The sequence below is a fragment of the Bombina bombina genome, chromosome 2, assembly GCF_027579735.1.
Source record: "Bombina bombina isolate aBomBom1 chromosome 2, aBomBom1.pri, whole genome shotgun sequence".
Classification (NCBI taxonomy): Eukaryota; Metazoa; Chordata; class Amphibia; order Anura; family Bombinatoridae; genus Bombina; species Bombina bombina.
Window position 1 is genome coordinate 1,093,564,193 of NC_069500.1, and position 18,475 is coordinate 1,093,582,667.

Genomic DNA, 18,475 nt, shown 5'->3' on the forward strand with positions numbered 1-18,475 from the left:
GAAATATAACCGTAAAAATATAATTATTTTTTAAATTTACAAAATTAAATTTTACATGGGGTGGACATATTTGACAATTCATGTATGTTCAAAATATTTAGTTTTTTTTTTAGACTTTATATTATAATATAGGAGTTTCTCCTTCACATACAGAACCCTTCCTTGTAAGATAAACATCTCGCCTGAGCGGAGGGCCCTTAGTGTAATAAAAGGAAGACATAATATATTTACACACATAGAAAAAAAAACAATCATCCTAATATAAACTTTAACAAATGTCACCTATTTTTACAAGCACACATTTTGGTGGCTTATCTGCAAAAAAAAGAGCATTGTACATTGTTCAGTGTATTGTGAAAAGACAAGAGAGGGTCTGCCCCACTTCCCATAATTGTGTTTCATATGTATATGATGTTATCAGGTGTTTATCCACTTGGGTATATGATATATGAAGGAGGGTTCTTTCAAAACTGGGTTCACGTGTTCTTTTTTTAGTGTTTAAATGTGTACTAGGGTACCTTTTATGTCAGAAAACACCCTAAATATTACCTAAGTTATTACAATTCCTACTGATAGCCTGCTTAGCCTGTCATTAGATACCTCATTCATCTGAGGGATGTTTTGTGTGTGTGGTGGAAGCTGTCATAGAAATTAGAGGGGTATTTTACCAGTCATCAAACAGGAAAAATTCCTCCATTTTACATGAGGGACCTTATTTAGTAAGGCAGAGGGGAAGATGGGACAACAAAGGCCCCCTATAGAAAATGTCTCTAGTGTCCAGGTGATCAGTATCTCACATGCATTCAAAAGATGGCTTTTCTCTTCTCCTTCTAGGTTGAAAGGAAAAGAAAAGCCAAAACTCAACATTTTTACAATGATCAATTGCATCTTAGAGAGCGATGCCTTATTTTGAAAGGAATTTCCCTGTTTCAAACAAGGAATATTAATCCAAGTAATGAGGGAGATTAAGATCACCCCTAGCAACAAAAGCTATAAGAAAGTAAATTTACCTGTTGACTCTTTGTGGCCTATTTATTAATGTGCGAGCGGACATGATCCGATATAGCGGCTCGTGTCCACTGCACAAAGATAAATGCCGACAACATACGCTCTCTGCATTTATCATTGCACCAGCAGTTCTTGTGAACTGCTGGTGCAATACCGCCCCCTGCAGATTTGCGGCTAATTGGCCGCTAGCAGGGGGTGTCAATCAACCCGATCGTATTCGATCGGGTTGATTTCTGTCGATTTCTGTCCGCCGCCTCAGAGCAGGTGGACAAGTTATGGAGCAGCGGTCTTTAGACCGCTGCTTTATAACTTCTGTTTCCGGCAAGCCTGAAGGCTTGCCGGTATTCTTGGAAAATGGCAAACTTGTGAAAACAGCGAACCACGTCACTTCCTGTGACGTGGAATTAGCTGTTTCACAAATTGTGGCCGTAATGCGCATGCGTGGTATTGTCATTACATACCAGGCCGCATACGTCACTGCCACAATTTTTAGAGCCGTGAAATTCCTGGACCCTTTCAAGAGCGCATGCGTGGGATTTTGAAATCCGTCAATACTGCCGCTCACATCACTGCTACAATTTCAGGACTTGTGTAATTCCTGGACCCTTTGTTGTACAGCCCCCCGCTTTGCCAATTGCCATACAATTATACGTATCCCCTTTACAGTCACATAACAATGTTTGTATGACCAATCAAACAGTTTGAACAATAAAAAACATATTGTATAAGTGTTGATGTTTCATGTCACTGTAAAGGGGATACGTATAATTGTATGGCAATTGGCAAAGCGGGGCGCTGTACAACAAAGGGTCAAGGAATTACACAAGTCCCGAAATTGTAGCAGTGGCGTGAGCGGTGGTATTGATGGATTTCAAAATCCTACGCATGCGCTCTTGAAAGGGTCCAGGAATTTCACGGCTCTTAAAATTGTAGCAGTGACGTATGCGGCCAGGTATGTAATGACTCTACCACGCATGCGTATTACGGCCAAAATTTGTGAAACAGCTGATGCCACGTCACAGGAAGTGACGTGGTTCGCTGTTTTCACAAGTTCACCATTTTCCCAGAACACCGGAAACACGGGGCATCAAGCTCCATAGGGAGCTTGATAAATATGCCCCTTTGTCTTGAGGGAGCACTAGGTCTCTCCTCTTTCTGCTGTTAGAGAACAGGGATAGAGGTGCCTATGGGTCAGCTAAAACCATTCCGCCCTCTGAACCAAAATAATTAACATTTGAATATTGGTTCTCATAAGCAATGTAATGAAAGTCTGGGGGGGGGGGGGGCAATATTCAAATGTTAACCTTTTATTGAAATGTTCAAATGGCAGAATGTTTATTAGACTCTTTCTGCTGTTTGAGTGTCAAAACTTTTTCCCATCACTCAATATTTCTCAGATCTTAGCCTGAAAAAAGGGGTTTCAGGAGGAACAATTAAAGCGACAATGTACTCGAGCAAGCAGCAGATGAGGATTAATTGCATTTCAAGCTGCTGTAGGAACTTTATTGCAAATGGTCTTGACTCTCTCATCTTTCTCCCTTCCCTCACTGGGAGGTTTGTTTCTGCTGTTGCCTCTTGTTTAGCTTTTGTCTTGCCAATAAAGCAGTATAGAAGAATGTTAGTATAGGTGGCAGTTTCAACAGGCAAATGCAGCTATCCCAAACGAGAAAATAAATGCAAATGAGCTATTTGCAATTTACTACACTCCAACAGGTAAAGTTAAAGGGACATGAAACCCAAATTTTTTCTTTCATGATTTAGAAAGAGCATACAATTATAAACAACTTTCTAATTTACTTCTATTATCTATTTTGCTTCATTCTCTTGATATTCTTTGCTGAAAAGCATATCTAGATATGCTTAGTATCTGCTGATTGGTAGCTGCACATAGATGCCTCCTGTGATTGGTTCACTGTGTGCATTGCTATTTCTTCATTAAAGTATATCTAAAGAATGAAGCAAATTAGGTAATAGAAGTAAATTGGAATGTTGTTTAAAATTGTATTCTCTACCTTAATCATAAAAGAAAATGTTTGGGTATAGTGTCCCTTTAATATTTGAAACAGGTTAATATGAGATAATTTTACAGTACAATATATCATTAGGTATTACAATAATGAATGGTATAACTTAACCTTTATTTTCTACAAGCTCTGTATACGTAAGGGAAATTAAAAGTGGATGAAGCACAAGGAAATTATTTTTGCAATGAAACACAGCTCAACTTTTCAAGTGAAATAAAGTATTATTTGTTAATAAAATGGAATCTTAAATGTAAGGTTTGAATTCTGATAACATACTGTATATCTTATGTGGTTATAGACTCTATATATTTTAAATATTATTAAAAAAAAATAAAGACCATATAGATTAAAGACATTTTGTTGTTTAAGGTTTTAAAGATTATAATGTAAGTATATACTATCATTTACAATAGGATGATGCATCTCAAGGAAATAATATGCAAGTTGAAGTCACAGGTAAACTAAAACAGCACTTTAACTCATTACCGAAAGGGAACAACACTACAGCTGCCATATCTGTCATCATGGTAAGTTGTGGATTTGTGAGTAAATAGATTTAGCTGCATCTTGCTAGTGTTAAAGGAACTGCAGCACAATATACAGTTTCAATGTTGCCTTTTATATGTATTATTTGAGAGCAAACCCTTTATGTATAGAACATACATCTTTGCTCAGTTATTAAATGTTTGTTTGATTTATGACCTTTATGCATTTGTCCTTAATTGTCTTTGAATACATATTCCTATCACATACCTGATCCCCATGCATATAAATGAAAAAGATTACATTTTTATGATGCCCAATTTCAGCATATAATACACAGTTAAAGGGATACTGAACCCATTTTTTTGTTTCATAGTTCAGATAGAGCATGAAATGTTAAGCAACATTCTAATTTACTCCTATTATACATTTTTCTTTGTTCGCTTGTTATCTTTATTTGAAAAATAAAAAAATTGGGTTCAGTATCCCTTTAATAAATAATGGCAATGTTTCTCTGGAGAGCAAACACCAGTAAAGGTATTGCCACAAACATTTAGGAACTAAAAAAGTGATCACAAAATGAAAATCTCTGAATGACTAAATATACTTTTGTACTTTTTTGTACATTAGAGATTTCCCATGTGCAGAACAATAATGTTACGAACGCTAGTACTCATACAGGCTTTATATAGGTGTGACCGACAGTTACATATAAAGTGACTTTAATTCTGAGCTCTAAAGTTAAATTATGTACATTTTATTTCACAGTTTGAGTTTGACTTGTAAGGAGAAGAAGTTCTGAGCGTCCTTTCTTACATTTTTGGGCCAAAGCAGATGAGCTTGAAGCAGAGGCCTGGTATAAAGTATATAAAATGCTTCTATTAAGCCATTCTGCATGATACTCTTTTTCTCTGCTCATTTCTCCCACAACAAACACACTGTCCCTTACTTTTGGTGAAGGTGTTTAAACTGGTTTTAAAGACACTTTGGGTTCCTTTTACAAAGGCTTCTGATATCACACCTGCTGATATAACACATTCTTATGAAACATTTCACTAACTGCTTTCTACACCAATGGGATCTACAAGCCTTTTTCATGTGTTCCCCCTTCCCCCCAGTTCCAACAAAAATGATATGGTCTTGTACTCAAAAAGTCACCTTCAGAAGATAATTGGTTGTTTTGCTTTTAAAAATAAAGCAGAAATTGGAGAATTACCTAAATGGAACAAGACACTGCAAAAATAAGCAGTCCACATCATAGAAGAATATCCCAGGGTGCAAAGCCATGTGTAGCATTTCAATTAGTAAAAAGCTTGCATTATTTAAAAGCAAAAAGGGATTTATTTAAAGGGACAGTCTATACTAGAATTTTTATTTTTTAAAAAGATAGATAATCCCTTTATTACCCATTCCCTAGTTTTACATAACCAACACAGTTATATAAATACACGTTTTACCTCTGTGATTACCTTGTATCTAAGCCTCTGCAAACTGCCCCCTTATTTCAGTTATTTTGACAAACATTCACTTTAGCCAATCAGAGCTGGCTCCCTGGAACTCCACATGCGTGAGCACAGTGTTATCTATATGACACACATGACATAACACCCTCTAGTGGAGGAAAAACTGTCAAAATGCCCTGAGAGAAGAGGCGGCCTTCAAGGGCTTAGAAATTAGCATATGAACCTCCTAGGTTTAGCTTTCAACTAAGAATACAAATGGAACAAAGCAAAATTGGTGATAAAAGTAAATTGGAAAATTGTTTAAAATTGCATTCTCTATCTGAATCATAAAAGTTTATTTTTGTCTAGACTGTCCCTTTAAGTGACTGTTTTAAGGATAGGTCCCCTTCTTCAGAAAAAAACTGTGTGATAATAAGTGAAAGATATTTCAACTATATACCCCTCCCCCTGTTGCAAAACAGACAAAATTGTAGCCATGGTATCCACCATTAAGAAAACCATACCTGTTATTAATATCTAAACCACATTTTAAAATCACTTGACAATGCAATGTGCAAGTTCCATTCTAACCACTGTTTTTAGTAATATAACACAAGGTGGGCAATTAAATAATACTCCAAGACAAACAGGATTACTTTAGAAACTATCCTGGAGTAATTTGATGATTATCAAACTACTTAAGAAGTCATTTGCACATCATCAGGCTTGTAAAGTCATTGGCTAAGGTAAAAGCAATCTGAGTAATGTCTTCAGCATAATTAGCAGATTACCTTGCAGATTACTTCACAAGCATGAACAGCCAGTGAATGACTCTAGAGTCATCTCATTTAAATATTTCGGCCTATGGGCATACTTCTGGATGGCTTGGTCTAGAGTCATGGATTAGTTCAGAATGACTCCAGGAAGATCTTCGTTTTCAAATAGGGCCATCAAAAGTCAAATATACAAGTAGGAATGGAATAAATAATCTCCCCAGTAATCCTTATACTATCAGTGCCCACATAAAGGAAATGTCTGTTCCAGATCCATTACAGATATCATAGAGGGTGTAGTGTCGGGCATCCTTCCCATTACAAATGCTAAATGGCAGAAGTGTTTTTAATTCCATAAGCAGTTGCTATGTAAATTGCTAATCTTGGGAAGTAGCGAGTACTTTTACAGGGTACAGTATAGGCTTAGCTTTATGGTATAATGCTTATAATTCCTCTAGGTAACTCTGCTATGTTAATAGTACCTTTGATTTGCTATAAATGCCAGTCAATGTACCAATCAGTAGGTATAATGTTTATTATAATGCAAAGTCCATTTTATAGTCATGTTATAGTCAGACAGTTCACTAGCTGTGTTATATGTAAAATTGTTTTGGTTTTTTTTTGCCTTTCAACTTTTAATGTGACTGTCATTTCTGTTTATGGTACACTAGTCAAAATGATCAATTCTATTTACTATTTAATGTCAAAAAGAAAGTTGGTGGCTCTTTATGTCCCATTAAATAAAATATGTAAGTCACATTATTGCTATAAATGTGCAATGTGTTTACACAGAAAAATAAAAACATATTTAGACTATGAACTCTGTCTCCATGTGATGAACGGAAAAATAAATATAATTTCTAAAAGTTGAATTATTTGAAAGTGATGCAACATAGCTGTAAAAAGTTGACTAGAAAATATCACATGAACATCTCTATGTTAAAAAAAAGACGTTTTACCTCAAAATGTCCTCAGAAGCCACATACCACTGTAAAGTGACTTTAAGCAGCCAATCAGGATGCCAGCCCCAGTTACTCAGTTTAAGGAAGCTTACAATATAATCATGCAAGATTTCAGTAAATCCTTTGAGAATGGCTGCTGGTATTTTTCTTGTTTTGTTTCTGCACCATGCAGATGCCAGTTGCAGGGGTAGCTCTGAATATCAGAGCACTGTGGTGAGCTGAAGAAAGTTTGAGGTAAATATTTCAAGTGTTTTTTTCAACATACAGATATTCTTGTTACATTTTTACAGATTTAGCTTGAGCATCATGTCCCTTTAAGCATCAGTATACAGGTGTTTAATCCTGTGTACAGCATCAATTATACAATATGCTGCTGGGAATCAAAGGGGCATGGCCACCACCTGTGCAAGAGGTTCAAACGGGAAGACTTCTTCCAGCTGCCACTTTAGGTAATTATCTGTCAATAATAGTAAAGAATTCAAGGGCGCAGCTTTGATATAATTGTTTTCCATTAATGGATCCTTTACAAATTTGTTTCACATTGGAGACAGATTCTCTGAATATTTTCTTTTATAATTGTGTGGACTATAGGATAAAAAAACTTACATTATGTTTCATCTACTTAAGTTGATCCACAGCCTTTTAAATATAAAAACATTATTTTAAATGTGTTTTTAAATTGCTATTTCAAGTTGTTAAATCTGCTTCTAGTAAGTTAGTTCTACCCCTTGCTTCCTTCCTTTTTCTTCCTGTTTCCTGCCTGCCTTGCTTCCCTCTGCCTAGATCGAAGCCAATGGTATGTACTAACTGCATCTGCAATGCTTTTATTTGCTGCTTACTTATGATGTTTAGTTTAAGTAGAGAAAAGGAGAAATAATGAGTACAGAGACAATTCTATCTACTGCTATTGTGCAAGATCATATTCATTTTTTGGATAATGTGATAATATTTATATTTGCATATTCTGTTTTTAACATTTCTAGTAAATCCAACCTAAAATCTCAATAACAATGAAAATTCTTCACCAGTATTAGGCTAGTTTAGACATTATTATACTGCCACCCAGTGGAAAAGAGTGGGACTCCAAAGCTGTAGTGTTATGTTATTCGAATTTGCAATTAGGGCTTAGCCACTGTTTATTTCAAGTATATGATACAATGTTTGTTATACATGGGGTTTAATGTGGGTTTTTTGGCAGTACGTTTTCATTTTTCTGGCAGAATGGTCTTAAAAACCCCAAGTTTTTTGAAAAAGGAATATTGTGTGTAGCATGTGTGTGCATGAAGAATTGTTGACAAATAGAGCGCATAGGTATAGGTTGTACAGCACTTGCATGATATTTAATGGGCAGTTATGGCTATGTTTTGGTTATGTTAGTTACATTTTTAATATATCTATGATTAGACTATTGCTGTGGAGTATTTGTTAAAAAAAACTGTGTATGCTATTAAAAATACGACAGTTTAAATCCTTATGTAACTGCTACTATGTGTTTTTAAATTTTTTTTAAATATTAAAAAAGTGCATGTAAAATAGGGTGGGCCCACATTTTGTTATCTTTGATATTTAATAGTCCGTATTCACAACTTAATAATTCACACAAATAAACTTCCCAAATTTCCCATATATTTTAAAAGCCAAATGTTACGTTTGAACACTGAACCCTTGAATGTACAAGTATAAATATATCATATGCATAACTTACGAACACAGACACACACACACATATATATATATATATATATATATATATATATATATATATATAAAGAGTTTGAGGGTTCCAAACTGTAGCGCTCGTAGAATGGAGGAAACATAAACAAAGAACAAATTATGGTGCAGTATGAATATACTAGTTAACATTATAGTGCTGGAAGTAAAAAATGTTGCTCACCTTTTAAGACCTCAAACCTGTGAGGTATGTGAGGAGCGTTGGAGGGATTTTACCCCTATCTGTGTTAAAGCTGCTATCTTGCCAGAACCTACTGAAGTCAGACAGGAGGGAAGCAAGTTGCAGACAACAGCATATTCCTGAAAAAGAAAGGATCCAATCTACGTTATACAGATGAAATTCATCACTAAGAATTAAGGATACCATACTCCACAGAGGAGAAGCGTTCTCCAAAGGCACCAAGTAAAAAATACCATACTCCAACCGGTCACCTTGATAAACATCTTTAACACGGATAGGGGTAAAATCCCTCCAACGCTCCTCACATACCTCACAGGTTTGAGGTCTAAAAAGGTGAGCAACATGTTTTACTTCCAGCACTATACTGTTAACTAGTATATTCATACTGCACCATAATTTGTTCTTTGTTTATGTTTCCTCCATTCTACGAGCGCTACAGTTTGGAACCCTCAAACTCTTCCCACACTACCATTTGTTCCAATTGATGATAGTGGAACTTCCAGACCAAGCTGCCTTTGAAACACATCAGGAGGAACTTCTAATTAGGGCAAAATAACTATTTGCATTATACACAGCGCAAGCCAAAACACCCCATCTTTTATATATATATATATATATATATATATATATATATATATATATATATATATATATATATATATATATATATAGATATATATAGATATATATAGATATAGATGAACAAGAGTATATCATTTTCACACTGCTAAACTACAAGGGTTATAAACTAGATGTTCGATATCTTTAAAACATCAAATATTCTATAATGGTTAATTCTGAATACTAGTTCAGATATAGTGTAAATCTCTGTGAATAATCTATTATGGTTGGATCATTACTGATATAATACCAAGCAGAATCAACATGCTATTTTGATGCAGTGTCAATCCCTAAATGAATACAAGTGTATAAACAATTATTATTTGCAATACAATGTAATTTGAAATTCAATACTAACTGATCGACAAATTACTATTTGTATGACAACACTGTATCTATGTTGTTAGGTCAGATAAAAAGGGTACATCCCTTAATCAGTGCGTTAGTGTACAATTGAGGCTATACAATCAGCGGTTAGGTATTCAAACTTAGATGAAAGTTATGATCCAACCATAATAGATTATTCACAGAGATTTACACTATGGCCTCTAGTTATCAAGCAGTTTACTTACCTGCCTTCGCCGGCCCCAATACGCTCGCCTAAGCTCACCTCACATCGCTGCTGCAGACCTGAATACGTTCGCCAAAGTTATCAAAAAACCTGTCAAAAAGCCGCGCACCAAGTACGGGGCAATGAGCAGTGGACTGTGATAGTTATCACTCATCCGATCTCGCTGCTCTTCGGCTTTTTCCCAGCTTTATTGATAAGCTGTCACTAAGCACCCACACTATACTATACTGTTCTACCCCCTATACTGGCGCCCCCGGAGCCCCCAGCAACTAAATAAAGTTATTAACCCCTAAATCGCCGCTCCTAGACCCCGCCGCAACTACAATAAATGTATTAACTCCTAAACCGCCGCTCCCGGACCCCGCCGCCACCTACATAATACCTATTAACACCTATCCTGCCCCCCTATACCACCACCACCTATAATAAATGTATTAACCCCTATCCTGCGGATCCCGGACCCCACCGCAACTAAATAAATTGTTTAACCCCTAAACCGCCGCTCCCGGACCCCGCCACCACCTATATTAAAATTAATAGCCCCTAATCTGCCCCCCCCCCCTACACCGTTGCCACCTATAATAAATTTATCAACCCCTATCCTGCCCCCTACACCACCGCAACCTATAATAAAATTGTTAACCCCTAAACCTAAGTCTAACACCTACCCTAACACCCCCCCATCTTAAATATTAATTAAATAAATCTAAATAAATATTACTCTTATTAAATTAATTTATAAATTAAGTTTCAATTAAACCTAACACTACACTATCATTAAATAAATTATTCCTATTTAAAACTAAATACTTACCTGTAAAATAAACCCTAAGCTAGCTACAATGTAATTAATAATTACATTGTAGTTATCTTAGGGGTATGTGGGTGGTGGGTTGTAATGTTGGGGGTGGTATTGTGTTTTTTTTACATGCAAAAGAGCTGATTTCTTTGGGGCATGCCCTGCAAAAAGCCCTTTTAAGGGCTGGTAATAGAGCTGTTAACTTTTGTAATTTAGATTAGGGTAGGGAATTTTTTTATTTTGGGGGGCTTTGTTATTTTATTAGGGGGCTTAGAATAGGTGTATTTAGTTTAAAATTCTTATAATCTTTTTTTATTTCTGTAATTTAGTGTTTGTTTTTGTACTTTAGTTAGTTTATTTAATTGTATTTAATTGTAGCTACTTGTAGTTAATTTATTTATTTTATTTAATGATAGTGTAGTGTTAGGTTTAATTGTAACTTAGGTTAGGATTTATTTTACAGGTAATTTTGTAATTATTTTAGCTAGGTAGTTATTAAATAGTTAATAACTATTTAATAACTATTGTACCTAGTTAAAATAAATACAAAGTTGCCTGTAAAATAAATATAAATCCTAAAATAGCTACAATGTAATTATTAATTACATTGTAGCTAGCTTAGGGTTTATTTTACAGGTAAGTATTTAGTTTTAAATAGGAATAATTTATTTAATGATAGTGTAGTGTTAGGTGTAATTGTAACTTAGGTTAGTTTTTATTTTACAGGTAAATTTGACTTTAATTTATCTAGGTAGCTATTAAATAGTTAATAACTATTTAATAGCTATTGTACCTAGTTAAAATAAATTTAAATTTGCCTGTAAAATAAAAATAAATCCTAAAATAGCTACAATATAATTATTAGTAATATTGTAGCTATATTAGGGTTTATTTTATAGGTAAGTATTTAGTTTTAAATAGGAATAATTAATTTAATAAGAGTAATATTTATTTCTATTTAATTAATATTTAAGTTAGGGGGGTGTTAGGGTTAGTGTTAGACTTAGGTTTTAGGGTTAATAATTTTATTATAGGTTGCAGCGGTGTAGGAGGGGCAGGATAGGGGTTGATAAATTTATTATAGGTGGTGACGGTGTAGGAGGGGCAGATTAGGGGTTAATACGTATAATATAGGTGTCGGCAGGGTCCGGGAGCGGCAGTTTAGGGGTTAAACAATTTATTAAGTTGCGGCGGGGTCCGGGATCCGCAGGATAGGGGTTAATAAATTTATTATAGGTGGCGGCAGTGTAGTGGGGGCAGGATAGGGGTTAATAGGTCTTATGTAGGTGGCGGCGGGGTCCGGGAGCGGCGGTTTAGGGGTTAATATAATTATTATAGTTGCGGCGGGGTCCGGGAGCGGCGGTTTAGGGGTTAATAAGTTTATTAGAGTGGAAGTGGGCTCCAGGAGCGGCGGTTTAGGGGTTAACATGTTTAATATAGGTGGCGGCGGTGTAGGGGGGCAGATTAGGGGTGTTTAGACTCGGGGTGCATGTTAGGGTGTTAGGTGCAGACGTTTCCCATAGGAATCAATGGGATGTCGGGCAGCAGCGAACATGAACTTTCGCTATGGTCAGACTCCCATTGATTCCTATGGGATCCACCGCCTCCAGGGCGGTGGATTGAAAACCAGGTACGCTGGGCCGGAAAAGTGCGTACCTGCTAGTTCTTTGATAACTAGCAAAAGTAGTCAGATTGTGCCGAACTTGCGAGTGACGTAAGAATCGATCTGTGTCGGACTGAGTCCGGCGGATCGAAGCTTACGTCACTATATTCTACTTTTGCCGGTGTGTAGGGCTTGATAACTTAGGCGAATCAGCCTCGCCACAAATACGCTGCGGAATTCCAGCGTATTTGAGGTTGACGGCTTGATAACTAGAGGCCTATATCTGAACTAGTATTCAGAATTAACCATTATAGAATATTTGATGTTTTAAAGATATCGAACATCTAGTTTATAACCCTTGTAGTTTAGCGCTGTGAAAATTATACACTCTTGTTCATCCATACTTTATTGAACGATTAGAAGCGAGGGCTTACCTATCATTCCAAACACCATATTTCAACAGCAGCTTCACTGCAAACTTCTGAAAGAAGATAGCGCCTCCCGGTAGTCCTACTGTTATTGTGTTGTCTTAATATTATACATTTATTGATTATGCAATTCTGCAATATTTAATGGTCTTTTAATTACTTTGGTTAATTAAATATTATAAAATGCAAAAAACATTAAATAGAAAGTCTTTGTAAATTACTTAAGAAAAACATGATAAAGGCCTAAGACCAATGTATTAGGTGGACAAATAAGGGGCTCAAGCTACTAAAATACTTTGCCCTAGTATCCGGAAAGCTTAATATATTAGCCATTATTTCTCCCTTTCTCTCAATAGTGCATGAATGTTTAGTCTGTTTGTTAATTGTGATAAAATGAATACAAATGAATTGGTCCTAATTAATTAATGATTTATGTTGTAGAACACAGCTCTTGATAAGGAGGGTCAGATTTTCTGTGGTAAGCGCTGTGATGATACAGAGAGTGCTATCTTGGAGAAGACCAGCAAGATTACTACAGCTGTTGAAGATCTTCCCAACATTTTTGGATCAACAACTTTAATATGACAAATTTGAGCCATTTACAACTGCCCTACAATGTCCAATTGGTACTGGGTAGTTGAACATCCTGAGTCAGTGATCTATGACCAAATCCAGTTGGAGCACGCCGCTTCAAACCTCCATTTTTACATTTTTATTTTGATGTAGTTTCCTCTATTTTTGCCATAGACTTGGTGTATCGTTAGATTGCTGTCCTTTTAACGGCCTGATGTTTTTTGTTGTTTTTTTTCTTCATTTTTTTTTTCTTTTTTAGCATTGGAAACTCTCAGAATGAGCAGGTGAATAATACATTTACTGTAATTTTTCTATGCTCCTTGCCTAGAAAGTAATTCTGCTTTCCAATAATTAATTTTCTAGTTTATTTAACGCACTTTTTGTTGGATATGGGAGAATGTTGTATTACATATGATGACTGGGTTTGATAACATTTTATTGTTTGTTAGGTGAGGATTTCTGTAATCTAGTTTGATTTTTATTTATTTTATTTTTTTAGAATTAATATATAAAAGAAAAGCTACACTTTATTTTCTTCCATTCATTTATGCTTGTGTTTCTCTTTCCACTGATGAGTTTTGAAGGAACCGGAAAGCTAGAAACACATTTTCAATAAAATTGCTATTTTTAGGTAATTTTACTCTTCCGACATTGCAGTGACATTTGGTTTTCAGCTGATTTGCATCTCTTAAGGTGACCTGGTTTGATAGAAGTAGTATTTATTTAGAGGTATGGGTATTTGATATGTGTAAAGAGGTTCATTCAAAGTTTCCTTTCCTAGCCACTATATGCTGAAACCATAAAAAAAAAAAATATTTTCTAGTGACTTACTTCAAACATTTCTGAAGCCTGGAATGGAATGAAAAGCTTGCTGCATGTTGTTACAACCGGGCACAAAATGTAAACTACTGGGAAAGAAAAGTTCATCATAACTTAATCATCACTAATATATTACCAGAGGTTAAGAAAGACAGAAAAATGTTGTTTGATCTCTCTTTTGATATGTGTTGGGACTGGAGAATTGTGAAAAACAATCTAATTGTGTATTTAGAATCAGTATTATGCATTTTTATTTTTCTAAATTTTATTTTGTTCTGCAGTGTTTCTTGACTGAAACAGAATTACAAACTAGAATCATAGGCCTGCCTTTATACTTAACATTTAATTTTAGCAGTTTAAAAACAGTGCATGCGTTGTCATTTATTTTACTTTTTAAAGAACAAAGAAATTATTTAACAAAATAGAAGTTTTCAGTGATAGAATGGATAAGCATGACCAAATGAATGTGCTGTACCATACAGGAAACGTGAAACATATTGCAAGATAGGCTCAACAATGCGAGAAATTCTTTGTGGTTGTCAAATCTGTGTTTCTATGTATTTTTTTCTGCTTGACAAAATGTAAATATTCACAGCAACTGTCTTACATAAGCACCTTATTTTTCAAAAAGTAATCAAATGTTAAAAATAATAATAATGGATGTAAAATTAAATTGAAAGTGAACTTAGGGACCTGTGTGTTGGGTATACTAAATCTATTTTGGCAGTGACCTTGTTCTACACATCCTACTCCAGATCCTACATAATGCCCCTTCGTTTGTATTAGTACAGCAGCACAAAGGGACTCTCTAACTTCTCAATTTTTTATTTTGTAATTTATCTAAGCAGAACTATTTTAAGATATTGCATTCCACTGTAAATGTATGTACAGCTCTCTCATTTCTATCTTTAAAAATATTTAATGTATACTTTGACATCTAGCTGAGTGGCAGAGGAGCTTTGCATTGCATTGCAAACACATGCTATGGTACAGGCCACTCTAGTTATGTTGTCATTAAAGGTGCAATCTCATTGAATACAAAAAAATGGTTATGTTTGTATTACATTAAACATTTGTAACCTTATGTCCCTTGCTTACAATATCATCTTACTACAGGATTATTTGATCTTTCACCAATAAACATCAAGATTAGGAGTATAAGAAATAGATTGTAGTAAAATTATGTCTGTATAAATGGACATTAAATTTAGTTGCATTTAAAATTGAAATTAACTACTGCGTATTTGGAATTTGAGTTTTATGTCATTTTATACATAAAAAAATCTTTAGTTTCCAAGTTATGTCACTTAAAATAACTTAGAGATACTAAACCCAATTTTTTATTTAATGATTCAGATAGCGTACTCAATTTTAAGCAACTTTCTGATTTACTCATATTATCATTTCTTTTTGTTCTCTTGCTATCTTTATTTAAAAAGCAGGAATGCAAAGCTTGGGAGCCGGCCCATTTTTGGTTCAGCACCTGGGTTGCGCTTGCTGATTGGTGGCTAAATGTAGCCACTAATAAGCAAGCACTATGCAGGGTGCTGAACCTAAAATTGGCCAGCTCCTAAGCTTTACATTCCTGCTTTTCAAATAAAGACAGCAAGAGAATGAAAAAAATGATAATAGGAGTAAATTAGAAAGTTGCTGAAAATTGCATGCTCTATCTGAATCATGAAAAAAGTGGGTTTAGTATCTCTTTAATTATGGTGATTTAAAAAGCTTAATATGTTTTTTTCCCTCAAAAAAATACCGTAACCATATGAATTCTGTATATTTTCAAAGGATAGCAATGAAGCTACTTAAACTCTGACAGTAACAATAATAATAATAAAAATGAGCTTCTCACTTCAAAATTTCTAATATATGATGTACTAGTAAATATTTTATTCAGTAAAATATATAGGCACACACAATAAGGTAAATCTTCCAATAAATTATTCTATAGATTGAACAGATGTTTGCCTCAAAATTATTTGAGAAGAAATTCAATCAGAATTTATCAATTCCATCCCACATACACATATAACTGCATATAATGTATAGCAAATCTATTGATAGAAAAGTAATTAGGTTTGAAAAACTGGCAAAAGTTTTCTAAATTATTTCAGAACAGAAGGCAGGTGATATAAACAAACACTAATTAGCGCAAGTTTAATCTTTATTTTTGGCAGAAATGCACCTTTAATGTATACTGTGATAACGCTGCACTGTAAGGCTCTAATTTATTTGCTTTTTTGTTTCACTTTATACAGAATTAGATCATCTTTATTGTTGGGTTTTATTTTGTACTAGAAATGTAAGATTTACAATAAACATCCTCTTCGTGGAAACAGGTTGTGTGTTTTATTTCTTTGTATTTTTGTATGTTATTAATCTGTTATTACATACATTAAAAAAAGTTTAAAAAAATGTTTTTTGTGAGCATAATTTGAAGTCGGAGTACTGGAAATTATAAGGTGGTTATTCAGCAGCAACAAGGATTTCGCCATGAGAGAAAAGTATTATGGATCTTGGTAAGTTTTTTTGTTTCTTCTCCCAATTACTTTTTATGGCCCTCATCACCTTTAAACAGTTCAAGTACAATTTGCATAACTATGAAATATAAATTACCTTAAATTATATGCCCCTAATGTGTTGCTTGAAAATAAGCAACATAATAGATTGGCAAAAATAGAAAATATATCCATATGCAAGTCATAATCAGGGGGGGGCACTGCTTTAATGATTAAATCATATGTAACTTTACATAATAGCATACATACTGTATTCACATTGTGTATGTCTGTGTGTGTGTGTGTATGTATGTATGTATGTATGTATATATATATATATATATATATATATATATATATATATATATATATATATATATATATATATATATATATATATATATGTGTGTGTGTGTAGATAGATAGATAGATATGGATAGATAGAGATATATAAAACACATTAAGTGCCTAGAGTTTAAGTTCTCAATCAAACTTTAAAAAGCAAGAAAATTCAGAACTTAAACTTCCCTCACCCTGGGTGTTTTGCATGACATCATCAATGACATCACTGATAACATCAAATATGGCATTGTTGATTACATCATCAATTAAATCCCTAGTGACACCACCAATGGCATCACTAATGACATAATCCATAACATCATCCTACAGATCAGAGAAATTATATGTTCTAAATCATTAATTACCTGACTAGTGATATCATCCTCTCCCAAACTCAGAGAAATTACACAGACTTTTCCACTCAGCTGCAACAACTGCCATCTAACTTACTACAGTTTGATTTCCAACACATCCTCTCCCAAACTCAGAGAAATTACACAGACTTTTCCACTCAGCTGCAACAACTGCCATCTAACTTACTACAGTTTGATTTCCAACACATCCTCTCCCAAACTCAGAGAAATTACACAGACTTTTCCATTCAGCTGCAACAACTGCCATCTAACTTACTACAGTTTGATTTCCAACACATCCTCTCCCAAACTCAGAGAAATTACACAGACTTTTCCACTCAGCTGCAACAACTGCCATCTAACTTACTACAGTTTGATTTCCAACACATCCTCTCTCAAACTCAGAGAAATTACACAGACTTTTCCACTCAGCTGCAACAACTGCCATCTAACTTACTACAGTTTGATTTCCAACACATCCTCTCCCAAACTCAGAGAAATTACACAGACTTTTCCACTCAGCTGCAACAACTGCCATCTAACTTACTACAGGTGGCCTTCTGGAAAACAGCCTCATTATATTTTACCTACCAAGTTGTTTTATTGTATGTGTTTGTATATTTAGTGATAATTCCTTTTGTTTTGTTTTTATTTTAAATGTATATACTACCATGACTCTGTAATTACAGGCTGTGCTAGCCATAATTTGCATAGCTCTAGCTCATTGCATATTTTATCAATTTTATGTCTGCCATTATGTTAAATTAGCTTAAGCAGCTATTGCCCAGTTATCTTTATATTTGTTTAATGGTTTTATTTCACCCCTGGTATACCTCAGTCTCATTCTTATCTCTGTAATATTTTGTTGATGTGTTTTTTTTTTCTGTTTCTGCATGATTGACCCCCAGCTTAAATGTACCCTCCCACTCCTTTAACACACTCTTGCTGGACCATCATTAACTTAATATCTCTCTCCTTTAGTTTGATTTCCAACACATCCTCTCCCAAACTCAGAGAAATTACACAGACTTTTCCACTCAGCTGCAACAACTGCCATCTAACTTACTACAGGTAGCCTTCTGGAAAACAGCTGCAATCTGGATTTCGTCCCTATCACTCCACAGAGACAGCTATTGTTAAGGTCACCAACGACCTACTTACAGCTAAATCAAAAGGCCACTTCTCTCTGCTTATCCTCCTTGATCTGTCCGCAGCCTTTGACACTGTCGACCACCCTCTTTTGCTCCAAACCCTCCAATCCTTC

At 34.8% G+C, this 18,475-nt stretch overlaps 1 protein-coding gene across 2 annotated transcripts in view; it reads left to right on the forward strand.

Moving 5' to 3' along the window:
- DCLK2 (doublecortin like kinase 2) overlaps positions 1-15,272 on the forward strand; it is a 262,197-nt gene extending 246,925 nt beyond the window's left edge. For both annotated transcript variants that reach the window (XM_053703730.1, XM_053703729.1), the window contains 2 exons: positions 3,446-3,559; positions 13,068-15,272. In XM_053703730.1, the coding sequence (XP_053559705.1) occupies positions 3,446-3,559; positions 13,068-13,211 (258 nt within the window). In that variant the 3' untranslated portion in view covers positions 13,212-15,272. The remainder of the gene's footprint in view (positions 1-3,445; positions 3,560-13,067) is intronic.
- The last annotated feature ends 3,203 nt before the right edge of the window (positions 15,273-18,475 follow it).